General features: G+C 62.7%; 1 protein-coding gene across 1 annotated transcript; it reads right to left on the reverse strand.

The window, feature by feature from the left end:
• Window positions 1-1,396: 1,396 nt before the first annotated feature.
• Window positions 1,397-25,133, reverse strand: MRC2 (mannose receptor C-type 2). The gene is made up of 30 exons (XM_082070737.1): window positions 24,969-25,133; window positions 16,916-17,314; window positions 16,241-16,414; window positions 15,780-15,944; window positions 15,531-15,644; window positions 14,690-14,833; window positions 13,971-14,159; window positions 12,772-12,926; window positions 12,231-12,338; window positions 10,685-10,800; window positions 10,215-10,363; window positions 9,878-10,095; window positions 8,891-9,033; window positions 8,419-8,521; window positions 8,181-8,319; window positions 7,683-7,718; window positions 7,212-7,372; window positions 6,552-6,619; window positions 6,229-6,329; window positions 5,991-6,136; window positions 5,612-5,726; window positions 5,364-5,527; window positions 4,677-4,785; window positions 4,140-4,378; window positions 3,887-4,055; window positions 3,545-3,694; window positions 3,177-3,296; window positions 2,563-2,742; window positions 2,258-2,284; window positions 1,397-1,631 (listed from the first exon to the last, which is right to left on the reverse strand). The coding sequence occupies exons 1-30, from the start codon at window positions 25,069-25,071 to the stop codon at window positions 1,411-1,413; spliced, it is 4,425 nt and encodes a 1,474-aa protein (XP_081926863.1). The 5' UTR covers window positions 25,072-25,133; the 3' UTR covers window positions 1,397-1,410.
• Window positions 25,134-26,899: the final 1,766 nt, after the last annotated feature.

A 26,899-nucleotide genomic window follows, 5' to 3' on the forward strand; every position in this document is an offset into this window, starting at 1 on the left:
AGGCGTCAAAAAGGAGAGAGTAACAAAAATTAGCTAGTTCTCGTCGTCACAATGAAAATAAAAACCCAACTCGAGCCTCGGAGGCAGAGGACTAAACGCAATGTCCCTTGTAGGGGCTGTGCCACCCCACTTCAGAGGTCTCGGGGGCTCTTTGGGTCCCATTCCCAGCAGGGAACCCCCCTTGGGGCCCGAATGTCTCTTGCTGTCTCCAGGCATCCTCTGTCACCCCAGCACCGGGATGCAGGAGAAAAGCTCCGCCTTGGGCGCCCCGCTCCTTCCTGCACAGGTCTAAAGCCAGGCTTAGCCCTGCGCTGCCTTCCTCCTCCTCTACACGTACAACAGCAACCAGAAACACCCCAGCTAGCTGTGTGAAAGAACGTATATATTCAGCACGCACTCAATACAGTATAGCAAAAAAAGCTATCGTTTCCTTAAAAAACAGAACAAATCAAAACAAGAACCACCAAACTTTCAAAGTAACCACCAAAGCTTCCAAATCGCTCCCCACCCTACAGCCCTGATGCTCGTCCTCCTGGCCCGAATGCAGCACCCAGCAGCGAGTGACCCCAGCCCCGCTGTCCCTGCCCGGCAAGGGACAGATGGTGGCCCGGGCAGCACCTCGTGCTGTGGCACCGAGCTCCTCCGGTGGAGCCGGGGTGCCCGGGGGGCTCCCGCCAGAGAGGGGCCTGGCCAGCAGTTTGCTCCAGTGCCATCACGTGCAGTTATTTGGGGGACGCGCACACCAAAGTACCGGAAAGCGGGGAGCAGCGCAGCCCCGCCGGGGCTGGGTGCAGCCCTGGGGATGCGCCAGGGAGGAGAGGGGGTCCCAACGCTGCTGCTGGGGGGGAACCGTGCTCGGTCGCTGCGACGGCAGCTCCGCTGCTTTCTGCCGGAGGTGGGGGACGATGCCAAGGAGGGCGAGAGCTGGTGGGGACTGGGGGCTGGCAGGGCCCTCGCTGCTGTGTGGAGAGGAGGTAGATCGGCTTTGAGACCTCTTGCCCAGGACGATGTCTTCTTGGCCACCAGCTCGGCTCCTGGGGGGAACAAGCCCGTCGTGGGGCCCTGCACACCCACCACCCAAGGGGAAGGTGTTGTGGAGCCTGTTCACACTGCCATAAAGCTCTTGAACCAGTGGGAGCAACTTTCCTCAAAACTTTTTAGCCCTGAAACCGCCTCCACGGCTGCTGCAGGAGAACTCCCGGCAGCCGGGGACGAGCCCGGAGATGGCGACAGAGACCCATGGGGCAGGAGGAACCCCAGCTCCCTCCGCTCGACCCCAGCCCCGACCCCAGCCCCTCTCTCTGCCCCGCCGCACCGGTCCTGGTCCCCCCTGCCCCGTGGGGATAGCGCGTGTGATGCTCCCCGTCCTCCCCCCTCCCCAGGTCCCCGTCCCCAGCGTCCCCCCTGCCGTTAGTCCTGCTGCTCGTTCATCTCCATGTCCGACACCAGGATGTTCTTCTCGGCGGATTCGCTGGGGTTGGAGGTGGTGCGGCTGTAGCGGGCGCTCTCGAAGGCTCCTCGCTCCGCGCTCCGCCGACGCTTGTACAGGTAGACGGCGATGCCCAGCATGGCGCACAGCGCCAGCGTCGACAGCACCACCACCGCGATGGCCGTCGTGTTCTCCGGCAGAGCTGCGGGGAGGGGGAAAGGCCGGTGGAAAGGCAGCCTGATGTCTCCCAGCATCTTATCCTGCAAAGAGGGGCTTGGGCTGGTGGGTGTCCAGCCGGATGGGGGCTCTTGGGCAGGATCATAGAATCGTTTTAGTTGGAAGAGACCCTCAAGATCATCGAGTCCAACTGTTAACCCAGCGCTGGCGCTGCCCCATGTTCCTAAGAACCTGATGTCTGAGTCTTTTGGATGGGTCAGAGCAGGACAGGACTGGAGGCTGCTTTGGTGTTTTGGGGACATCCTGCCCGTGGCAGAGCTCCGGGGGCCAGGCAGCCTCTTTGGGTTGCTCCTGATGTGCGTGAACATCTGGCAGCTGCCTGGGCTGGATCTTTGGGATCCCACCAGCAGATGTGGCCAGGCAGTGTGGGCAAGGGCAAGACAGCCCAGCAAAACACTGGCCAGACACACTCCATGGACAGGTGGTTCCTGCTGCCGGGGAGTCCAAACCCAGGGCCAAAGCCACCCGCGGATGGGATTTCCCACCCGCAAACACCATTTCCCTGGTTATTGATACAGCTGGGCTAAACCACGCTCCCCCAGCGCCAGTTCCCAGTCCCAGTGCTGTGCCCAGGCTGACGATGCCACTCACCTGCCCTGGAAAAGCTGCTCTCCTCCACTGCAACAGCAACACAGACAGGTGAGCGCGCAGCCACAGCACCCTCCCCTCTTCCCAGCGCCGGCACCACGGTGCTGACCCGGCCACTGAGGCGCTGACCCGGCCTCCGAGGCAGGCGCAGCCCACCCGAGCACTGCTGAGCCCAGTGGGGACCTGCAGACCCCAACACCGGCCCCTACAACCCCCTTACACCTGAACTGCCCAACACAAGTGGCCGATGCCGCCTGCACGGACCACCAGCTCACCCCACATCAACCCAGGCACCACAGGCACCCTACCTCGGGGGATCTTGCAGATGACCCCCATGGTGACGTTGGTGCAGGAGCCCAGGCGCCACACGCCGTTGCTGCTCTGGATCCAGTAGCAGCTGTTCTGGCTGAGCATGCTGGGCCCCGTGTCGTGCTGGCCCCAGTTGGAGTAGTTGACGGCAGTGTTGTCGTGCCACACCAAGGTGCCACCTGGGAAATGGAAGAATTAGGTCTGGAGAGGCTGAAGGGGACACCCCAGCTCTGCCCCACTTCTGAAAGCACAGGAAGGTGCGATGAGGTGACAAGAAGGTGTGATGGGTCCATGAGTGGGTGTGATGGGGCCATGAGCGGGTGTGATGGGGCCATGAGCGGGTGTGATGGGGACATGGGGAGGTGGAGAGGACCAGGCGCTGCAGGGCACCTTCCTGATCCTACAGGCCCCAGTGCCTTGGAGGACGCTCTGGGTGTGAATACCGTCACTCCCACCCCACCAAGCCAGAGGAGGACACATATGACACATCCAGCACGGCCTGAGGCTCCTGGTCACACCATGGCATAAGCCCCACGCTGCTGCCACCACCGCAGACCTGCTGGGAATTTATGGTGTTGCCCAAGGGGGTAAAACCTTGTTCCTCTCTTTGTACCTTTGGGGTTGAAGCTCATGCCCAGCCAGGCGCCCTTGGACGGGCCCTCGTACGCCTGGAGGTGCTCCCACACGAAGACGTTCTCCATCTCATCCTGGATGGACAACACCGTGCCACCAACTGCGGAGGAAAGAGCATCAGGGAAGAGCCCAGAGCTCGCAGGACGGAGCTAAAGAGCAGCAGTGCCCAAGAGGACAAAGCTGAGGAACCACCCACGAACCATGTAGTAGTTGGGGAACTCCAACACATAACAGGAGATGACCGCTGGACATGGGCACAGGGACATGCGTGCTCTGCTGTACCCACAGGCATCCTGGGGACCCCATCCTGGGAATGTCACCCCCCTCTGCCACCACAGCCCCCCATACCTTTCTGGCACCTCCTCATGGCGTCCTTCTGCCCCAGGGTGATCTCCATGTGGAAGGTGTAGCAGTGATCCCGGAAAGGGATCCAGGACGAGTCCTCCAGCGATTTGGGACAGCTGCCGCTGTAGCTCCACTTGTGCGGGCGGGCGGCACCTGGGGGGCACACGGTGCATTGGGGGTGCTGGGGGGGGCACAGGGCGTGGGGGTCCCACAGCATATTGGAGCACCCAGCCCGGGAGGGATGCACACAGAGGTGCACAACGTCCCCGGTGGGGTGCTATCTCCAATCCTTGTTGCTCCCCAACCCGGTCCACCCCGTGTCCCCCCATTTCCCCCGACAGGCACCTGCTCGCAGCTGGCAGATGCCGCCCTGCAGCTTGGTGTCGCAGCCGGCCGTGCGCCAGCTCCCGTCCGCGTCCATGTAGGAGCAGCCGGCGACCTGCTGGGGCTCCCCGTCCTGCCAGTTGGTGTAGAACACGTTCTCCTCCGTCAGCCACGAGTAGCTCCGGCCTCCCTGCAGAACCAAGGCGAGGAGAAGCTGGGGGGCTGCCGTGACCCCTGGGGACCCCCACCTTGGCTGCCTGTCCCCCTCCCTCACCTCGTCGTTGGCCAAGCCGATCCAGAGCGGAGCCCGCAGGCTGCTGACGGCCTGGGTGAGGAACGCCTGGCTGTAGGGGTCGGGGATGGTGGCCAGGGTGGCGTTGAGGGTCTCGCAGAGCAGCAGGGCCTCGTGCCACCTGAGGGGTTTCTGCAGGATGCGGTAAGTGCTGTTGTGGTAAAAGAGGGTGCCGGTGGGCGAGGGGGGGTACGGCGTCCGCGTGGGGCTCAGGGACGGGTCTGGGGGAGCAAAGAGACATGGTCAGAGGGCACGGAGGACACTCCTGCATCCCAGGGGCTCACCCCTTCATCCACCCCCCCCAGGTGAGGTGTCCCTGGGTGTACATGGGGCACCTGGGGACACTGCGGTGCAACCAGGGAGGGTGGAGCGGCCATGTCCCCAGGACTGACCCTCCAAGGTGCACTCATCACCCCGAGCTCCCCGGCCACAGCCCCACCACAGCATGGGGCAGCAGGGCGGTGGTGACAGGTCCCCAGTGAGCAGAGACTGGGGCTGTCCCCGCTGTGTCCCCCGTACCCATGCTCCGCTGGCAGATGTAGCCGTGCTTCTCCTCCAGGCAGCTCCGGTCGTCCCAGCGCCCCGTGAAAAGGGGGGGCGAGCCGTGCCACACCACCACACAGTTGGTCTGCACAGCCAAGACACAAGGTCACCACAGCCCTCAGCATCGTCATCCCAACCCCACGGACACCCCCACCCCAAGGACCCCCACCTCATAGGGCCACATCCTGCTCTGCATTCGGAGATGCCCCTGGCACTCTGGGGAAGGGGCTGGAGCACAAATGTGATGGGAGCAGCTGAGGGACCTGGGGGTTCAGCTGGAGAACAGGAGACCTTCTGATCTCTGAACTGCCTGAAAGGAGCTTGGAGCCAGGGGGGTCGGGCTCTGCTCCCCAGGAACAAGCGCCAGGAGCAGAGGAAACGGCCTCAAGTTGCGCCAGGGGAGGTTGAGGTTGGATCTGGGAACAATTTCTTCCCCAAAGGGCTGTGGGGCATTGAACAGGCTGCCCAGGGCAGTGCTGGAGTCACCAGCCCTGGAGGGTTGGACAGACGGACATGAGGTTCTCAGGACATGGGGCAGTGCTGGGGTGGGGATAATGGTTGGACTCAAGCTTGAGGAGCTTTTCCAACCTAAATGACTCATGATCCTACGATCCTCATAGCGGGACACGGCGCTGGGGGAGGCTACGGGGGGGTGCCACTCACCGGTTTGTCGCGGGGGCCGGGGGCGCCGCAGCCCGAGGGCTCCCCGGGCGCCCAGCTCGTGTGCCGCAGCGGCTCGCCCTCCACCCAGCGGAACTCCCCCTGCGCATCGTGGAGCCCGATCCAGAGGTCGAAGGAGATGTTGGGCAGCATGGACGTGATGAAAGCTGCAAGGGATGGGCGAGGTGCTGAGGTCGCCAGCCCTGGCAGGTCCCTAGCCAGAGGGGTTGGTGGGGACGGGGGGGACATACCCTGCTCCAGGGGGCTGGCGATGGTGGCCAGGACAGCACCCTGGCTCTCGCATGCCTGCTTCGCCTCAGGCCACTTCACTATCTCAGCTTTGTCGTGGCCATTGAAGCTGAAACACTGCATGGGTGGGAGCAAGGGATGGTCCAGGGGGTGCAACCAGCCCCCCCAGCCCGAGCCCCACACCTTCCCCAGTCACCCACCCTCTGCAGCCCCATTCTACCCCAAGGGTGCTTCTCCCCTTTGCAGCCTCAGGCCCACGTACCCCCCAACCCCTCCCGCACCCCCACCCCACAGCACAGCCCTCCCAGCAATCCCTATACATGCACCCCCCAGAACCCTGGGGTGTCAGGAGGGGACCGTCCCCTCCCTGTCCTGCCGTACCTTGCTGAGGAAGGGGACCCACCCGCGGGGACAGCCCCCGCTCACGGGCGCGGGCAGCGGCGGGGGCGAAGGCCTGGCGGCCGTCCCGTTGCTCCGCTTGCAGATGTAGGGCAGCGCCGTCAGGCACTTCTGGTCCCCCCAGTCCTCTGCGGGGAGGGACAGGCCAGGCGTGACCCCCCATGTCACCGTGGGGTCGGGGCGTCTCAGCCCCCCAGCATGGCCGGGTCCAGCCCCTCACCTCTGCTGGCCGTCATGTACACGCACTTCTTGTCCTTGGAGATGGGCCGGGGCTTGCCCGGCGCCCAGGAGACGAAGTTGAGGAGGGACCCGTCGGACCACCTGCGAAAGGCACCGGTGGAGCAAGGGTCCGGGCAGCGACATGGCAAACGGGGCCAGTTACGCCCTAACTGGGAGCACCGCTGCCCTCTCTTGGGTGAGAGACCTCCATCGCAGCACCCCAGAATGAGACCCAAGATGTAGGTGCTGAGCCACAGTGCTCTGAGAGCTGGGGACAGTGGCACAGGGACACACAGGGACGCGGTGACTCTGTGTCCGACTTACTTGAACCTCCCGTCGTTCTCGTAGGTGTGCAGCCCGATCCACCAGTGCTGCTCCTGGCCCCTGGAGAACTGCCCGGCGGAGGGACATGTCAGTGCCCCGCGGGACCGGGTGTCCTTGGGGACAGCCACGGCCACTGTGGGCACCGCAGCCCCCCCAGCTCGCACCGCAGCAAAAAGCATCACCCTTCTGAGCCCCAAACCCACACCCAGGCATGGGAGCTGCCACCACCCCCATCTCGATCCCAGGAGAGCCCAGTTAGAATCATCATGGAATCATGGAATGGTGTGGGTTGGAGGGACCTTAAAGCTCCCTCAGTTCCCCCTGCCATGACAGGGACATCGTCACCAGCTCAGGGTGCTCAGAGCCCCGTCCAGCCTGGCCTGGGATGTCTCAGGGATGGTTCATCCACCACCTCTCTGGGAACCTGGGCCAGGCTCTCACCATGCCCTGGGCAACAATTCCTTCCTCATGTCCGGCCTGAATCTCCCTCCTTTAGTTTAAACCATCACCCCTTGTCCTGTCACAACAGGCCCTGCTCAAAAGTCTGTCCCCATCTTTCTTATCAGCCTCTTTTAAGTACAGAAAGGCCAGTTGTCCCCAGGTAATGTCCCCTCAGCAAAGGATGGAAGGAGCAGCCGGGGCAGGTCCGTCCCCCGGTACCTTCTGCAGGTTCTGCCCCAGGAAGCGCAGCTCGGCCTCGCCGTGCACCGACGCCAGGTGCGCCTGGAACCAGGTGCAGATGCGCTGCGCCTGCACCCACGTCGAGTGGTGCTCGAAGAACTTGTACTCGGCCTCCTGGTACTTCACCCACTCTTTGCTACCTGCAGGCAGGGACCGGTGTCACGCCAGGGCTGTGCCACCCCCCGCTGCAGCCACCAGCATCTGCCACTCTGTCCCTCAGGTCCCCACGGGTTGGGCTGCTTTGCTTTTGCCCCTCTCCCACATCTGAGGGTGCTGACGCTGCCCAGTCCCTGCAGCAAGGGGCAGGAGGACACCTGGGCTGTTAAACCCTACACAGGACCCATCCTCCTCGGTGGCACTGCAGGGACACCCTGCAGGACAGTGCCTTGCTCATGCGTGTGACAGGTGACAGACGCCGGGAGAGGATGATCCACACCGTGGCCAACGCACCTTGGGTGGTGATCTCTGGCTCCTTCACGTCAGCACCTGGCGAAAGGGCAAGGAGAGGGTCAGGGGACGCAGGGCCGGCCGCTCTGCTGGCGCTCGCCTGGAAACCACATGGGCTCCAAGGGCGAGATGCCCTCCTGAATCCCCCCAAGATGGGCAGCACCTCCCCCACCTCCCCCAACCCCTGAATTAGGACTCATCTTCCCATAAGGAAATTTTTCACGATTAATTTCATTGGAATAATCTCCCCAGGGAAGTGATGGATTCCCTACCACTGGACACTTTTAAGATGCAGCTGGGCCAGCTTGCCTAGACTGGGCTTTTGCCAAGACAAGTTGGACCAGATGATCCTCGGGGTCCCTTCTGACCTGGTATTCTATAAAAGCACAACCTTGGGAAGGGAGGCGACAGCGGGTCCCCCTGCACCCGCTCCACCACCCACAGCCCGTCCCGTGCCAGGTTATTCAAAGCTGAGCGTTTGGGGGTCTCTTTGCCGGGCACCTTTGGGCAGTTTGCAGATCCAGTCCAGCTGGGCTTCGCACTGCATGGGCATCCACTGCAGGGAGGCCAGGTCCAGCACCGCGCACGGCCGGATGTCGTCGTCGTCGTAGTTACTGCGGTCAAAGTTGTGGTAGAAAAACTGGGGGTCGAGAGAGACAGGCGGTGTTGGGCACTTCCAGCAGCACCGGATCGGGCCCGCCCTGCACCCCAAATCTTGCCGGAAGCCCCTCCGACTCACCCCCAGCCCGTCGCTCCACTTCCAGCTCCGGTCGCCCGCGGGGTCCCGCCGGTTCAGGCCGATCCAGAACCAGTGCTGCTCATGGAGCTCCGGCTCCGACTCCCTGTGCAGAACACATCCCCCACCAAAACAGCAGCTTTTCTATTTGTATAGAAATACATATTTATAATCGGGTGGGTTCTGTTTTTCAGAGCCTGCTGTCCCCACAACACCCAAGGACAGCAGCTCCAATACCAGGCACATCGGCTCAGGGCTGAACCACTTTTAAATCAAGCTCCATCCCCAAATCACACTGAATTTCCTGTGCTTCTCATTGTAGCCACCCCAACTCATGCACCTTCTGCATGTAAGTCCGTGCTCAGAGAGCCACGTCCATGCCCCAAACACAAGTGCTGGAGCAAGGGAAGGGGCGCAGGCGTGTTCCAAGCACCCTCGGGCAGCGGGACACACACCAGCACCGCCAGCCACTCACCCAAAAATCTTATTGAGGGTGTTGGCGACGAAATGCTCCTCCTCGTAGCTGCCCAGGCTGAGCAGCTGGGCGCCCAGCTCCCGGCAGAACTCCTGCGCCGCCACCCACGGCTTCTTCTCCTGCAGCTTCTCGGAGCTGAACACCTGGGCAGGGAGGAGCGGGCTCAGCGCGGGAGACGGGCAGCGCATCGGCCCCCCGGGCTCAGCGCCGGAGACGGGCAGCGCATCGGCCCCCCGGGCTCAGCGCCGGAGACGGGCAGCGCATCGGCCCCCCGGGCTCAGCGCCGGAGACGGGCAGCGCATCGGCCCCCTGGGCTCAGCGCCGGAGACGGGCAGCGCATCGGCCCCCCGGGCTCAGCGCCGGAGACGGGCAGCGCATCGGCCCCCCGGGCTCAGCGCCGGAGACGGGCAGCGCATCGGCCCCCCGGGCTCAGCGCCGGAGACGGGCAGCGCATCGGCCCCCCGCCCGCCCGCCCCGCGCTGCCGCCACCCAGCCCGACGTATAAACCCAAAGATGTGCAAATCCCTTCAGCTTTATGTCGGTCTGCTCAGAAAACAAAGATAAGAGTGACTTGCAAAGCACCTCATCGCGAACTACAGACACTACTGACCTTGCGGCTTTAGACACTTTGAAGCCGCACAATTGAGTCTTGCTCTAACACATCTAACTGTTGGACAAAGTGTCCTTTAGCTGAATGTTGTTCATTATACGCTAAAAGGACTATGTAATGCGATATGCAAAAGTGTAACCAACTGGCTCCCTAGGACTGCCATGAGCAGTAATCAGATTTAGTCTCATGCCTTTTACTCTTCTTGCTGGTGTGCTGGCGTTATTCCAGCAGCCAGACTCGCGCAGCTCTGTAAATAAATATCTCGTCTCTGTAAATAAAAATCTCTCATTTGTATGCACACCAGGTTTTTGGGACAACACCTTCAACCCCCCCCGCACCAGTGGGGAGGCACAGGACCCCCCCCAGGCAGCCCTCACCTTGTAGCAGTGCCGGAGCTTGGGGTCGGAGCTCCAGCCCGGGGGGCAGGCGGCGCTCGGGCTGGGCGTGGGGATCAGCCCGGGCAGCTCGGGGTTCACCGGGGTGCCCAGGTTCTGCCGGCAGATGTACTTGGCCTTGAAGGTGCTGCAGTTCTTCACCTCCCACAGCCCCATGGAGCTGCCGGTGGCCAGGGCCACGCACCCGCCCTTGTTGTAACCTGGAGCGCTCGCGGGAGCGGGGGACAGCAGCCTTAGGGCCGGACCGCGGCGGGTGGCAGAGCCAGCGCCCGCCCTGCGCGGAGGGGACGTCCCCATCCCACCCACGGCCCCCCCTTACCGGGCTGGTCGCGGTTCCAGTGGGTGTACATCACCTCGTCGCCGCTCAGCCAGCGGAAAGCGCCCGTCTCGTTGATGTCCTGCAGCGCCGTCCAAAAATACTCCCCGTCCCAGCCATAGATGAGGCTGCTGACGTACGCCTGCTCGAACCTGCCGGGATGGCGAGAGCGGGCGATGTGCCGGTCCAGCTCTGCGTCCTCAGCACAGGACACACACGGACCTGCTGCAGGGGGCCAGAGGAGCCCCGGGAATGACCCGAGGCTGGAACAGCTCTGGGTGGCACCGCAGGGGTGGCACTGGGAGAGCTGGGAAGGTCCCTTCAACCCCAACCATTCTCTGATTCTACAAAGATTCCATGCCAAGCAGCCCACGATGCTCCAGCCCTTGTGTGCAAAGCCCAGCTGGCGGGTCACACCCCACCTTGCGGGGGCTCATTTTGGGGCAAACCGACTGCACCGGCGCGGCACTGACCTGTTGGTGATGGTGACCAGCGTGGAGCCGTAGTCGGAGCACGTCTTGCGGGCGTCGCTGTAGGGGACGCGGTCCTCGCCCAGCCAGAAGCAGGACGGGCTGTGCCACTTCCAGCCCTGGGACGGGTGACAGGGGCGTCTGCCTCCGCTCCCCCCGCAGGACGGGAGCAAACCCGGGGGGTGATGGCAACGTCCCATGTCCCATGTCCCCTGCCACCACCTCCGCTCCCCCGGCAGGTCTCCAGCCCCCAGCCTGACCCTGCTCAGCTTTGAGCTCTACCAAGCCCCCGGCCCCAGAGGACAGGGCTGCAAGGAAAACAAACACCAGGCGGCTTCAAAGCTGGGGAAATGTCTGTCCCTGCCGGCGTCCAGCCCCAGCGGGACATGGGGGGACACACAATCCTCCTCTATACACCGCGGGGCCGAATCCAGAGTGATCCCACCGCAGGCTGCTTTAATCCCCCGCCTTGTTGATGTTGGAGCCTCTCCGGGCCCGGACACACAATAGCGGCAGTTTTCTGCCGGAGCAGGCAGCGGGGCGGCCCCGGTGCTGGTGGCACAGAGAGGGACACGGGGACACATCCACGAGAGGGGCAAGCATGTGATGGAAGAGCAAGATGGGGTGGGAGGGGTGAAAGGGAGGAAGGATGGGAAAAGGCCTTTTCTCGGTTCATTTATCACTCCCAGTTTGTTTCGCAGCGGGTGCATCTCTCTGCTGGGCACCATGGGCCAGGGCAAGACTGTGGCTGGAGAGGCAGGAGGGACCGTGGGGACACGCAGACAGATGGGTGGCAGCGGCACATTGCCACCGAGCGCTTCGTGCCCAGCACCTGCTGACAGGGGCTTCTGCAGCCGGCAGCCCCCAGATCTGGCCCAGTGTCTCTGCTGGGATGGGGTAAGAACCTGAGGAGCCCAGCAGCCCCTCTGGGGGTGGTCCCGAGGGGCTGCTTGCCAGTCCGAACACGAGCAATCCTGGCTCGCTCTGAAACGCCGGGAGACGTTCAGGGGCGGCGGCGATGCCAGGCTGGCCGACTTTGCAAAGAGGCACAAAAACGGCTTCCCGGCGAGCGTGGGAACAGGGCGGGCTCAGCCCGGCTCGACGGCGGGGAAACCGGGGCAGAGCACGGCCCGGCGGAGAACCCGCCGGCTGGGCAGCCGTGTCCCCAGAACCCTGCCCAGAGAACGCAGCTGCGCTCGCGGGGCCGGCGCCGCCTCCGTCCCGCCGCGCTCCGCACCGAGCGGCTTCGCTGCGGCTTCGGGCACAAACACCGGCCAGGGAGGCAACAAATAACAAACATCCCTGCCGGCAGCCCAGCCAGCCCAAGGCGGGAGCTTGGGCCATGCAGACGGGGTTTGTCCCCATTTCCTCCCGCAGCCTCATGCAACCGAAGGAGCGAGGGGTCAGAAGCCCCGTGATGCTCCGCCGGTGCTGCTCGCTGGGGCTCCCGGAAATGGTTTTGTGGAGAGATCCCGTGTGACTCCAAAGCCCCGAGCGTCAGGCAGAGCTGTGGAGCAGCCAGAGCCAGCGCCCGCCCGGGTCCCCTCACCTTCCGGCACCCGTGGTCATCCTCCTCCTTCTCCTGGCTCACCCGACCTGGCTTTTTGCAGATGGAGGGCAGGGTCTGGTTGCACGGGCTGTCATTCCACCTCCCTTCCTGCACAGTGGGGAGAAAAGCAGGATTGAGCCTCATCTGACAGCCTGGGGAATGTCCCAGCCCATCCATCCCCACCTTGGGTCCACAGACTTTCCTTCCCTACATTAAATCCCCAAGGATGTTGTGCTGCATCCCACGCATCCCAACAGCCAGGATGAGCCATGCTCAACCAAACCGGAGATGCTCCCCGAGGTGTCCCTTCTTCAGCCATGGGGCTCACATAATCATAGAACAGTTTGGGTTGAAGGACCTTCCCAGCTCCCCATTGCCCCCCCTGCCATGAGCAGGGACATCGTCACCAGCTCAGGGTGCTCAGAGCCCGTCCAGCCTGGCCTGGGATGTCTCAGGGATGGTTCATCCACCACCTCTCCGGGCAGCCTGTCCCAGGTGCTGCAGCACCCTGGGGGGTGCAGGATGAGCCCTGGGCTCTCACCGGTCCCCAGATGGTCACACAGTCCTCCAGGCTGTCGCGGAAGTTGTTGGGCTCGAAGGGGTGCCAGTACGTGAACCTGACGGGCGTCCCATCCGACCACTCGAAGTTCATCTGCAGCTTGAGGTCGTTGAGGCCAATCCAGAGCTCCTCCACGTCTGCTGAGACAGGGCAGGGTGAAATTCCCTCTGCCTGGCTGAAATCTTGCAGAACCCTCCCCATGACATGATCCCCCATGAAGGGACCACAGCTCTGCACAATAACCACTGCAGGGCTCAGCCTCGGACCCCAGACACTTCCCAGCAGTGTTCACAAAGGTGCCGGCAGCAGCAGACGGTGAGTTTGGGCCCACAGGCTCAGCTCCAGTGAGCTACTGGTTTTCAACCATTCCCTCCCATCCCCGACTGGGAGCGCCGGGATGTCCCCCCTCCCTTCCTCAGTATGAACTCCCTTCAGCCCCAGCCCTCCCTGGTCCCACCGCCATCTGGGTTCCCTCGTGTCCCCTCGGGAAGTTTTGCTGCAGACTCTTCCCCTGCAGAGCAGGGACGGGCTGCAGGCTCGCGGGAGTCCATAATTTGGCCGGAAGGGCTGCATTTGCATGGGAGCAGCAAAACCCGACCCAAGGGTGACTGCGAGGAGGGCGGCACAAGCGGGGGCCAGGACGGTGCCACGGGTGCTCCCTGCACCACCGTGTGATTGCCTGGGCTGAAGAGCTTCCCCAGTTCTCTCCCAGCTCCGGCACATCCCAACGTGGGAAACGTCAGCCCAGCTACACCCGGGTGAGCCAGAACTGGAGAAAGAGCCCTGGGACGCCGCGTGCAGGTGCTGCCCCCTCACGTCACCTGCAGCAGGGACTCTCTGCCCCGGCAGATGCAGCAGCAGGAGGCGCAGCCTCCTCCAGCGAGCCCAGCAGGACTCTCTTTGTGTACGCTGACCAGGCGGGACCAGCGCCATCCCCCTGCAGCTGTGCGCTCCTTCCTCAGCCCCGCGGGCTCCCGGGAACAGCTTTTCCATCTGCTGGATGGACGATGCGCCCCAGGCAAAGGCTCCTCCAAGCAACACACCATCCCCCAGCCTGGGCTCTCCACTCCCTTCACATGAATCAACTCAGCTTCGCAGCCTCCATTGCACAGAAACAGCCTCTCTGCAGACCCCAAAACGGGACGGGAAGGGTGCTGTGGGCACAGCTGGCTCTTGCTTACCTTGCTTGACCTGCTTGGTGACGAACTCCAGCTCGGAGAGGGTGTGGATGCTGACCAGATCCCCCCCGCTCCGCAGACAGGTCTTCTTTGCCTCCTGCCAACTCTTCTTCTCTCCCACCAGCCGGTAGCAGTTGGACTGGAAGGGCTGCCAGCTGGGCTCGCAGTCCACCCTCACCTCCGACCACGAGTCTGGCGGGACACGGCAGCTGAGGGCTCCTGTCCTGCTCGCCAGCCCCCCCTTGGCACGGAGGGGACCGCGGTCCCACGGGACGCTCGGCAGACCAAGCCAAAGCAACGGTGGGAAGGCTACGGCCAAAATCTAACGTGCAAGGTGTGGGCAGTGGTGGCTTTACAGGCCCGGAGACAGAACAAAATCCCTCTTTTCTGCAGAGGAGCCATAGCAGAGCAGACTGACCCCGCTGGGGACCACGGGACCTCCTGCTCCTCTGATTCCACCCCACCGCCCAACCTGCGACTGCACCAAGCGCTTCTCAGGGGATGGATGCCCTTTGTGCAGGACCTTTTCCAGATCCGGGCAACCCCGGGGAGCTCAACCACTGCTCCGCACGAGCTGGGGACACCACGAGCACCCTCAGCATCCCCTGGGCGTGCTGGGATGGGAGCACAAGCACCCTCAGCATCCCCTGGGCGTGCTGGGATGGGAGCACGCCCGGCGGGGAACAGGGACGCCCGCCCCCCATGCTGCTCACCCCGCTCACCGGTCAGGAAGGGGTCGGAGGTGGCGTTGGGCTTCTTCTTGCAGACGTAGGGGAGGGCGATGCCGCAGTCGCGGTTCTGCCACCCCCCCGATGACTCGGTGCGGATCACCCCGCAGTTCTCCTCGCTGGGGTTGTCGGGCTGGTCTGGAAGGCGGGACGGGGGGACACGCTGCTGCGGAGCTGGGGCAGAGCTGCCCACGCTGCCAGGGCACGGAGCGAGGGAGCAGCTCTCCCTGCTCCCACCCGCTCAAAACCTATTTGTGTTGTAATTTTGCATGATGAAGACCCAGCCCTGCATGCCCAGGATTGTTTATTGTGCCTCAACGCACAAGAACCTGGAGCATCACTGTTTTACCTAAAAACGTCAATGGCAGTTGGGGGGTCACAGTACCAGACCCAACCTGCTCCCACCTGTCCCCAAACCTCCTCTGAGGGCATCACTGTCCCCATGAGCAACTCTGCGTGACAGCACCGGGCGTAACCAGAGCAATCCTCACAATGGGTGCACGTGCCCCCTGAGCTCCCCGGGCTTACAGATGGGTGCCTGTGGTTGGGGACCGCTCCTCAGCCACCGAGCTGGGACACAGCGACCCTCCAAACAAGGAAGCTCAACCCAGGTTACCCACAGGGCCACTGAGGCTTTGCAGAGGGACAATTCCCCTTCCAGCACCCGGCGTCCCCACTCCAGCTCCACAGATGTCCCAGGCCGCTCCACAGCTCCATGAGGCTCTCTGTCCCAGGCAGCGAGGGGACACCCTGTGGCAGCCCAGGCCACCTCCCCTGCCGGTGGTCACAGGCTGTTCCCCAGTCCCCCATCACCTCCGTGACCCACTCATCTCACCGCTCTCCCAGTTGAGGTACTTGAGGGGGGAGTTGTCTGACCACTGCCAGCCGCCGTTGATGTCCAGGTCGTTGAGCCCAATCCAGAGCGTGGAGCTGTACCCCGTCAGCAGCCCTGGGACAGCACCAGAGGGGCAGGATCAGTCCCCCTGCTCCCTACCCAACCCCCAGCCTGTCACCATCCCCAAACCAGCCACCAGCCCTGCCGAGGCGGGCGGAACGGGGACCCGGCCCGGCTGCGCCGTCTCACCGTTGATGTAGGTCTGCTCGTGGATCTCGGTGATGCTCAGCAGGTTGGCCCCTTGCTGCTCGCAGCTGTTCCAGGCCTCCCGCCACGACAGCGTCGACTGGAAGTTGAACTGGTAGCAGCTGTTGGTGAGATGGTCCTTGTCCCAGAAGGTCTCGCAGTCGTTGCCTGCAGGGACGAGGAGGGTGAGCACGCAGCGCAGCCCCAGAACACCCCAATAACCCAGCAAAGCCCAATAAATCGTGCTGGACCAGCACAGCAGGACACGGAGCAAGGGCAGGGTGCAGCTCTCCCTGCTCCCACACCAATCAAAACCTATTTGTTTCATTACTTTGCATGATGAAGACCCAATGCCACATGCCTAGCACAGCAGACAATTCAGGACGGAAGGGGAGAGGCAGGGCCAGGAGGGCTGGACACAGAGCTCCTGCTTTTCCCCATGGGATTCAGCCACCCCGACTTACTCTTTATGGGGCAGAAGCCCCAGCGCTCGTCCTTGCCGTAGTCCTGGGTGGTGGCACACCAGAGGTGACCGTCCTCCCGCCCCGTGCTGGTGCACTCGTGAAACCACTGGTTATCGTACTTGAAGGGGATGGTGCAGGGCTTCCCGTGGGAGTTGCCCTGGATGGTGTAGATCTCTGCGGGAAAAGAGCAGCCCTGGCTGGAGCTGTGTCCTCTGGGGAGGAAAGGCTGAGAGAGATGGGGCTGCTCCGCTGGAGAAGAGAAGCTGAGAGGGATCTGATCAATAGGATCAATATGTCAGGGTGGGTGGCAGAGGATGGACCAGACTCTGTTCAGTGGTGCCCAGCGCCAGGGTGAGGGGCAACGGGCACAGACTGAAACACAGGAGGCTCCATCTGAACACGAGGAGAAACTTCTTCCCTTTGCGGTGCCAGAGCCTGGCCCAGGCTGCCCAGAGCGGGTGTGGAGTCTCCTTCTCTGGGACATTCAAACCGCCCGGGATCCTGTGTGATCTGCTCTGTGACCCTGCGTGAGCAGGGCTGGGGATCTACAGGGGTCCCTTCAACCCAAACCACTCCGTGATTCTGAGACCCAACTACTGCAGCACCGCAGCCTCAGCTCGCATTTCAGGGCTGGTTTGGGTAATGGGATAATACTAACGCCCAGCGAGGCATTACCCGAGTACGGCACGGAGCACAGGTCCTCCTCGGTGCCGTACGTCCGCCACTGCGAGCCACGCGCCTGGTCCCCCCTGTCCAGGGAGGAATTGCCCGGGCGGGCGCCGAGGTGCTGGGAGAGCTGCTCCCCGAGGCTGCGGCAGCTCCAGCGCATGTTGACGGACTCGCGGTCGCACTCGTAGGTGGCCAAGGGGTGCAGCCCCGCCGTGGCGTTGGCCCCATGCCACGACACCCCCAGGCACTGCATGGCCCCCACGTTGAAGAGGCGATTTCGTGAGACCCATTTCCACTGCTGGGCCGGGGTGCTGGTGTTGCAGCCCTTGGCCAGTCGCACCAGTGAGTCCTTCGTCTCCAGGCAGCCCTGCAGGCCCGTGTTGTAGATGAGGAAGACTTTAGAGTCTGGGGAAAAAACAGAGGGAAAGGGTTAAAGCGTCACTGAGGATTTGGCGCTGTACCATGCATTCCCCCCCAGCCTTGCCTGAACATCAGGCTCCCTTTCCATGCACAGCAAGTTTTGGGGTGCAGCCTTGTGCACAGCACCCAGCACACCAGGGACTCTGCACCTCTGCAGAGATAACCCCAGGGTTTGCCCTGATGTCTGTCCAGGCAGAGTGGTCATAGAATCACAGGATGGTTTGGGTTGGAGGGACCTCCCCAGCTCCCCAGCTCCCCCCTGCCATGAGCAGGGACATCGTCACCAGCTCAGGGTGCTCAGAGCCCGTCCAGCCTGGCCTGGGGTGTCTCAGGGATGGTTCATCCATACTCTCTGGGTTCATACTCTCTGGGTACCTGGGCCAGGCTCTCACCACCCTCAGGGCAACAATTCCTTCCTCATGTCCAGCCTCAATCTCCCTCTTGTCCTGTGGCAACAGGCCCTGCTCAAAAGTCTGTCCCCATCTTTCTTCTCGGCCCCTTTTAAGTCCAGAAAGGCCGCACTAAGGTCTCCCCGGAGCTTCTCTTCTCAGCTGAACAGCCCAGCTCTCTCAGCCTGTCCCCAGCAGAGCTGTTCCAGCCTCGGTCATTCCTGTGGCTCCTCTGGCCCCTCTGCAGCAGGTCCACGTGTGTCCTGTGCTGAGGACCCAGAGCTGGATGAATTCTGTGGATGGGTGTCCGCACCCAGAGCCGGCGGAAGCCTCCTGACATCCCTGTGAAGCATCAGCAAGTGGCTTTTGGGCACCAGAGCTGGGGCAAAGAGCTTGGCTGCCCTGGGAGCATCGTCAGACCCATTTAAAATTGAGTTCCCAGCAGCAGCACCTGGCTGCAGCATCACCAGGGATCGCAGCGAGCCCCACGGCGGTGCCGGCGGAGCCCACGCCAACAGCTTCAGCACCGGCCATCTGCTCCGGGCGGAGACAACCAGCAAAACCGGCAGGGAACAGAGGCATTCCTCATTTTATGTGTATTTGGGGACCTGCTAAAGAACTGCAGAGTGAACAAGAGCTCTGGGGGAAGGTCTCTCATCGCGTGAACCTGGCGCAATGGACAACGCGCCCGCACGGCCGCGGACCCGCTGCGGCGCCCCAGCTGACGCGGAACGTCGCGCCGGGACCCTCCGAAATGCAGCCCCGGCGCGGGGAGCGGAGCGAGGGGAAGCGCTGCAGCGGACACGGCGCCAGCGCTGCAGCGGACATGGCGCCAGCGCTGCAGCAGACACGGCGCCAGCGCAGCCGCGCACGGGACACGGGCTGAGCCCAACCCCGCCGCGTCCCACAACCCCAGCACCACCCACGGCCACCCCAGGGCGCGAATCCATCTCAAAACCTGTCTAAACCGTAAAGCCAGGCCGTTACACTGGGACATGTTGCTCCAGCTGACGTGTCACTTCTAAAGACACTTTATTTTCTTCAGGAGCACCTTTCCGAGCTAAAAAGCCGCCACTTCTTGCCCCAACACCCCAGCAAAAAAGCTGCCCACAGCTTACACCGACAACAGGACCTCCGGCAAGGTTTCCTTTTGCTTGTTTGAAAAGGGACCCATTCTTCCTCCACCACGAGTCCAAGTGAACTCGTGGGCTCTGCTGTATTTAGCCTGGGTTTGTTTTGGTTTTGTGTGGATTTTTCGGGCTGGAAAGGTTTTCATTTCCTATTCCCCAACCTCACCCTGCCCAGCTCGGTCGTTCCAGGCGGCCCCGGCACAGTCGAGCAACAAATGTCCCAGCTCAGCAAACTTCCCTGACTCGGCTCTGCAAGGAAGAAAGAAATGGAGGAAGACAGACACCCCATTGCGTTTCAGAGCTTCAGCGTCGACCGGGCTCCAAAGAGTGATGGAAAAGGCCCATTCCGCAGCTGGGATGACATCAGCCATGACCTCAGATAAAAAGTGAAGCCTGTTTGCATGGTCTGCTCCGGGGAGCGGACTGCGCACACGACAGAGAAAGGCAGCGATTAGAGCAAGAAATGCTTAATTTCTCAGCAAATATTTTTCAGATCATGGGAAGTGGAAAAAATAAGCAAAAATTCAGGCGGGGCTGATTCTGGCTGCCTGAGGCTCAGGTCCCTGACACCAGTGCCGGTGTTTCCCCAGCTGGAGCTGGCTTGGTCCTGAGCTGGACATCAGGAGAGCAGCTCCTCCCTCCCAAAAACCGCCCTCGTCATTCTGGCATCAGCCACAGCGCCACCCAGCCCGTCGCTCTCCCCTTCCCGCATCCAGCGACGGTGGAATAACCCGCCAGCAGCACCGGGGATGGGGACTGCAAGCAGCTCTGGGGTGATGCAGCCCCAGCGCCATGACCCGCTGGACCCCAGTACCAGCACTGGGACAGGATGAGACCTCCCTGGGTCACCGGCTGATGCCACGGGAGCCAGACGCTGTCCCTTTTTCAGCAGATACACAACAAGCTGCTGCACCGAGCAGCGCGGTGGCTCTCGCAGCAGGGCTCAGCACCGGGACGCCCCGCTCGGCTCATCTGCCAGCCTGGCGCTGCAAGAAAAAGTTACCAGCACGTGGGAAGAGCCTGGAGCCAGGGCCAGGACTGGGTGTTGGGCGCTCAGCGCCGTACCGGGCTGTGCTGCCCTGGGCAACGCTGACAGCAGCCGGCCGGGGGCCGGAAAAGCACAAAATATCACTTTACTCTAAAAAGAGAAGGACTGGAGGTGGGAAATTATAGGCTAAGGGTTCCGGGCTGCCCCGCACCCCGTGGGCAGCTCAGCCCATGGCCCCTGTGCTCAAAGCAGGGGGAATAGGGGGACAAATGTCCCCCTGCCCCGTTGCATTTGTCACCCAAATGGGAATGAGCCCATTCTTAAGGTTTCTGTGCTGCAGAAAACAATGGGGGAGCTGGTTTGCTCCAAACCACCCTGCAAAGGCAGCAAATCCTCAAAGCCCAGCATGGCGCAGCCGTCGGCAGCAAACGGGTTCCATCCGAGACCCGGGGGAGCCCCCCGTGGAGAGAAACCACCCCTGTTAACAAACACCTTCGTGAGAACAGAAAATTCTGGCCCGAGGAAGGAGCCTGTGAGTCCCTCCAAGGGCTGGGACAGGGAAGCGCTGATAAGAGGAGCAGCGGTTGTGCCCGCGGGAGCTCCGGCAGCATCGCTGCTGCCACCGAGCACGGGCACGCCAGCAGCCGCAGCACCGCTGCTCTGCCTCCCCGAGCTGCTGCCGGGCACCGATAAACTCTGTGCGACCACTGAAAGAGGAACTTCAGATTACATAAAAACAAAAGGGAAGGAAACGCAGACGGCAGGAGCATCCTCGGGGCACGCGGGAGCTGCTGGCTCGGGGCAGGTCACCGGCACGGCTGCGGAGAGCGGGTGGCAGACGCCGACCCGCGCACACACCTCCCGATGCTCCCAAATCAGCGGTTTGCACCAAAAGAGCGACGCTGCGCGAGGTCCCGCGGGGTCACCCGGCCCCGCGCGTCCCCGGGGCTCCGACTCACCCACAGGCAGCTCTGCCGCTCCAGGCCAAGCGCCACAATAAAAGGAGGCGATCGCTGGTTTTTTGCTTTAAGTCAACCTCAGGGAATAAGGAGCAGATCTCTTGTCACAGGGAAGAAAGCAAAGCTCCTGATGACACGGTTGGGGCTGTGAAGCATCAGGACCTGCACTCGGAGCCCAGAAACTCCTCTTGGCTCACCTAGCAGCGCAAAAAGAAGCTGTTGCTTATACGGTGGGAGCTGCAGGAGACGAGCTCCTCGCCTGGCCTGACACGAAGGCTGCCTGGCGCCCGAGCGCTGTCTGCTGCCGCGGGAAGGCTCCGGTGGGCTCCACACACCGCTCTGCAGCCTCTCTGCCGACGTTAAAGTCCATTCTGCCCAGGATGCAGAGAAAGAAACGTTTCCGCGGGGGACGCTCGTCCCCGGGCAGCTCGAGGGGCTGGCACACGGCTGTGACGGGGACGAGGGACGGGAGCCCCAGCGTCCTCCCGAAACCGGTGGAAGGAGGGAAATTTCCCCGGATTTCCTCCAGATCTGCTCCAGGCTCTGACCCCACTATTAACACACTAAGTGGCACCATCGGTAGCTCAGGACAGGGGATCCCCCTTCCTCACCAAGACCGAGCACATCTGCACACCAAGGATCAGCCCCCAGTGTCCCACGGCGTTTTATCTTTTAATAAAAATGATGTTTAACACGACGCTTTTCTCAGCGGGTGCTTTCGCTCGTCTCACGCTCAGCCCTCAAGGGCAAGGCCGGGTCAATGGGGCTGTTCCGACAGCCCGAAGTCACCGTGTCTGGATGCAAGCAGAGGAGAGCGCCTGATCCCCCCTTCCCCGGTCTCAGTACCATCCTGCAAACGTGTTCTTTTACACAGAAAGTCACATTTGTGTCCCTGCTGCAACAGCACAAGGTGCAGGGCAGGTCTGAGCTCTCACCGGGATGGGGACACAGGGACCATCGCGCTTGAAAAACGTCCCGTGTCCCCTGCAAACAGCCAAACCTTTGCTCCGGGCTAAAGAGTGCTCCCAAGAATCTGCAAGTTGATCCACTAATCATTTTCTAATCCTTAATTAATTAAAGATGGGTCCTTTAAGAAAAGGAGCATCTGTGTGGGTCTCTTTTGGGCTCCGAGCAATCTCAAGAATGAGAAAAATGTCGATGCTCCGCAGTCTTGGCACAGTTCTAATTAATTAAACCCTGCTCCTCGGCCGCACGTGAAGAACGAGCTCTTACAAATCGCTTAAACGACACCGTGAGGAAGCCGCTGGGCGGGATGGACGGATCCGAGTGGGGTGCGATGCACCGGGAGCGGCGCCGGGTCCCGGCAGAGCCACCGACGTGGGCGCCGCAGCCACAGCCTCCCCTGCGGGTTCATCAGCTGGAAAGGACGGCTGAGCGCTCCGCAATCGCACCAGCTCGGCAGCCATTTGCTTTGAGTCAAGGGTAAAACGTTCTCCCTGGAAAACCTGTTGGGAGAGGGAAGGCAGCGGCGTGCGCCTGCCCTGCCGGGAAAGGTGCAAAATCCAGCCAGAAATCAAGTGGGAGAGAGAAACCTGCACCGCGGCTTTAACCATCACCTCATGCCTGAAAGCACCTTCTCCTGCACCAGCGCCTTCCCACGGGAACGCTGCAGGGCCAGCACAGCGCGCTGGGCTCTGCGGGACGGGGGCAGCTCTGCGCTGCAGGCCAAATCTCTTCTGCTTCTCATTCTCGCCATTCTTGCGCAAGCGGCCGTCCCTTTCCCCGCCGTCCCTGTCCCCGCCGTCCCTGTCCCCGCCGTCCCTGTCCCCGCCGTCCCTGTCCCCGTCCGGCCGCCGGGGCCGCGAGCTCCTGTGTCCCCACTCCCTGCCCGGCGCGGAGCCGCTGGGCCTTCAGCAGCGAAGCCGACACCTCTGCTCCCACCTCCCGCTCCCAAATCATCCAAAGAAGGTCGAGTTATAACTTCTCGGAGCTGCGTTTGCTGTGCAACAAGCTGTTTCCATTGCAAAGAGGAAAACGGGGAGGGAGCTTCACGCAAAGGCTGCTGTTTGTTTAACAGGCTGTAAATTCTTCCCCAGGTCCCATTCGCCACCTCCCCTCGGCGCGAAGCCGAGGCGGCAGCTCCTGCCCGCGGGTCCCGGTGTCGGGTACCGGCGGGTGGAGAAGCTGATCCGAAACACCAGCAGGGCCACGTCCCTGCGCTGACACGGGGCCGTCACCCCGCCCGCAGGCCGCGGCGGGACGGGAGCTGCTGCCTCAGTTTCCCCAAGGCGGACACGTGGGTGTTTGCGCAATGCTGCAGAGATTTGGCACGAGCCCCTCGAGGAAGCGTTGGCTCCCCAGGGAAAGCAACGCCGTCCGCCAGGCCAGCCCGCCGGGCCCCACAGGAGCATCCTTGCAAACAGCGCTCGCTCAAGGGACTAACCCACCCCAACCCCGAAATCCCAGCGAGGAGCCTTTCCCAGCTGCAAAGCCAGCCCGGCACCGGGGGACCTCAGATGTGGCACCTTCTTTGGTGCCATCGCGTCCACTCTCCGTGCTGGGGACAACAGTGAAAAATTGAGGATGGAGGAGGAAGAGCTGAGAGTGTTTGCAGCCCCTGGGCAGCGGGACGCTCAGCGGGAGCGGCTCAGCACCGCGGGCTGGAGGCGGCTCAAAGCCGCCTTGTTCCTCGCCCGCCCCGGCGCAGGGTCGGCTGCCGCCGCAAACCGCCGGGACAGAGGTGCCTCTGTCCTCGAGCGAGGGGGACGCGCCAGACCTGGATCCCATCAACATTCTTCAGGGCAAAACAGCCGGAATCGGTACTTACAGGTAGCTGAGCCCCGCCGAAGTCACATACCCCCCTTAAGACCCGCAAGAGGAGGAATGCACGGCCCTCAAGGAAATTATGGGGAGGTTTAACGGGAATTCGGCTGCGGAATGTTGCGGGTTCAGCTGAGATGTTTCCAACCAGCGGCAAACTCCAGCACCGCCCACCTGGACACCCCGGCTGTGGGGTCCCCTTCCCCATCGCCTCCTTTTTCTGCTTCTTAGACAAGGGGTTTCTCCCAGCCTTGCCCCTCCACTCCGGGGCCGGACCCCTCGCCTGGCACGGAACCGTCACCCAACGGCACCGATGGCACCGCAAAGCGCCGGCAACCGCGGCGACGCTCAGTCCTGGGGCTGTGGGACTGGGGGGAGAGGGAAGCAGGGGGAATGGTGCCCTCCCATGCTGCTACTGCCAAATCTGCTTTGGATTTGCTGAACGTACCCTAATAAAATAGGCCAAGGGTTGTTATTGTTCAGGCAAGAGTAGCCGATTTTGCTCTTTTTTAAACAAAATAATGTTTTCTCAATAGGGCCGAGTGAATCCAAGGAAGCAGTAAAAGCAGTTCCTTGCTTCTGTGCTCGACTGTCCTGGGGCAAAACGTGTCTCAAGCAGCAGTTCCAGGGCTGCTCCGAGGAGCCTCGGGCGTCCGGCACACGGTGTCTTCAGAAGGTTTAAACAAAAATAATACAACCCGGTGACTTTATAGTGAGAAGTTACCAAACAAAAAAGCCAAAAAACCAACCACCACCAAGTCTGCAAATACCTACTCGAGTCCCGACCCCGCGGGATCAACACGGCGGTTGCGGGGGGGGGCGTTCAAGGATGGGACGGGGAGGAAACCAACAAAACACTTCGGCCCGTTCCCGACCTCCCCTCCGCCGCTGTCTCTGGGGAGACAAAAGGCCGGAGCGCGGCTGCGGGGCAGTGCGGGCCGGCGCCCCCCGGCCCCCCCGCGGCCGCGGGCGCGTTTCCGCCGGGCGGCCAGACGCTGCGTGGCCGGGCGGCGCGGGGAGTTGAACTAAAAAAAATCAGAGCGAGAGAAAAGGCGGCGAAACGGGGTGAAAACAAACGGCGGCGGAACGAACGGCGAGCGGCGGAGGATGGAGTGAAACAAACCGCGATGGAAACAAATAAAACATCCTGGGAGGAAACAAACCGGAGCGCTGTGAACCGAGCCAGAGCGCGGCGGTGCCCCCACCCTCCCGGGCAGCGCCCCGCGGAGCCGGGCTGGGGGGGCTCCCTCACCTCCCGGGCTGCTTGCACCCCCCTCCCCCCAGAAAGAATTAAAAGCGGGAAGCGGGCGGGGAGGGGGGGTCCTGGAGGGAGGGGGCTCAGAAGAAGGGGGGTGTCAGAGGAAAGCGGGGCCCGGAGGATGGGGATCCCACCTGGATGCGCAGCGCCGAGCAGCAGCTGGAGGCCGAGGAGGCAGCAGAGGGGGGTGCGCAGGGGGGCGCGGAGGGGCCGCGGTCCCGCCGAACCGCGCCCCATGCCCGGCGCTGCCCCGCTCCGCTCCGCTCGGGGCCTCGCTGCTCCGGGGCCGGGGGACGGCGGAGGGGGCGGGCGGGGAGGAGGGAGCCGGGGGGGGAGGAGGAGGAGCAGGGACGGTGAGGAGAGGGAGGGGAAAGGGGAAAGGAGGAAAAAAGTTTATAAAGTAAATTAAAGAAACAAAAAAGCGAAGCGTGTGCGCCGGCCGCAGACACCGCGTCAGCGGAGCCGCGCTGCCCGGCCCGAAACGGCGGCGGGGGGAGCGGGGCGGCGGGGGGAGCGGGGAGCGGGGCGGCGCGGGGAGCGGGGCGGCGGGGGGAGCGGGGCGGCGCGGGGAGCGGGGCGGCGCGGGGAGCGGGGCGGCGGGGGGAGCGGGGGGAGCGGGGCGGCGGGGGGAGCGGGGCGGCGCGGGGAGCGGGGCGGCGCGGGGAGCGGGGCGGCGCGGGCTCTCGGTCTCGCTGCTCGGCGGGGCTCGGGGTGATGGGGGTCTGGGGGTGATGGGGGCCTGGGGGTGTTGGCAGCCAGTACATCCCTGCACCCCCGGCAGGGCGGGCCCCCGAGCAGGGGACACGCAGCACCCCCTGCACCCCAGGTGCCCCCGGCGGTGCGTGGGAGATGCCCACGGTGCCACCAGCCCCACTCTGGGTCTCGCCGTGTCCACCTTCCCCTGCCCGGGACCGGCGTGGGAGGCACCACCGGCAGCCAGAGGAACCGCGGCTGGTACCGCCCATCGCTGCACATTTTGGGTTGTACCTCTGCGTGTTCGAGGGGTCATTTCATCCCAAATTGCCGAGCCAAGCCAGCTGAACCCTCCTCCGTCCGTCCCTGCGGCATCGAGCCGCGCAGCCCCGTCTCACCTGCATGGGAGATGCTGAGGTCGGACGCAGCTCGTCGCACCTTCCACCCTGCTCAGGGAGCGGCCTCATCCCTCCAGCTGCAGGGGTGCAGCACCCCGGCTTCCCCGAGCTCTGCTGAGGAGCGGACAGTGTGCTCTTACGGATATATCCCATATACAAGAGCTGAATGCAAAAGGTCTTTTAAAACTTTAAAATATTGTATTGACTTTTTTTTACACCTCACCTGTAGGCAGGGCTGCCCAGGGCCCCAAAAGACACGCAAAGAAGGAAAACATACAAAACACTGGAAATCAGATTTCCCGAACTTTCCGTGGCTGTGGGGCTGTGTGTTTCTGTGTAAGGATGCGCACACAGACACCTGATTCCTGCTCAGAAGGGTTTTCTTCTGTACTAAAAACCATTTGCACCTTAGAAACCATCAGCACCAACGCAGCGCAGCTGCAACAGGTCAGACGAGCACCGGGGGGATTCAGCCTCAAATTCCTGAAACCTGGGAAGAGAAAACGGCCGCCGAGCAGCTGGGCCCCGGCTCACCTGCGCATCGGCTGCCGGAGAGCGGGTCTGCAGCTCCGAGCCAACCGAGAGAGCTCTGAGAGGGGAGGGGGGAATACTGGGAGTGCAGTGGGACCTCGCTGGGTACATGGAGCCTTTTTTGCTCGTGGTTCTGCTGGAAAGCCCCACGGGAGCTGTGCAGGCTGGTGCCCACTGTGCTGCCTCTGCACTGGAGCATTGCGCTCAGACCCGTCTGAAATGGTCCAGCTTCTCTCCTGGCATTGCCCACGGAGTGGCAACGTGGCACAAGGAAAAGATTTGGATGCATCGGTGCAGAAAGGTTTGTGGCTGCGGCGCCCAACCCGTGGGAGCATCCCTGAGGATGCGGGAGCTTCACCTCGAGCTCTGCAGGGATTTGTGCAGCACAAGGGGACGCAGGTCAGACCTCGACACGCAGACCCTACGATGCTTTTAATGAGGCC

The sequence above is a fragment of the Streptopelia decaocto genome (assembly GCF_964273445.1).
Source record: "Streptopelia decaocto genome assembly, chromosome: 22".
In the NCBI taxonomy this organism is placed as follows: Eukaryota; Metazoa; Chordata; class Aves; order Columbiformes; family Columbidae; genus Streptopelia; species Streptopelia decaocto.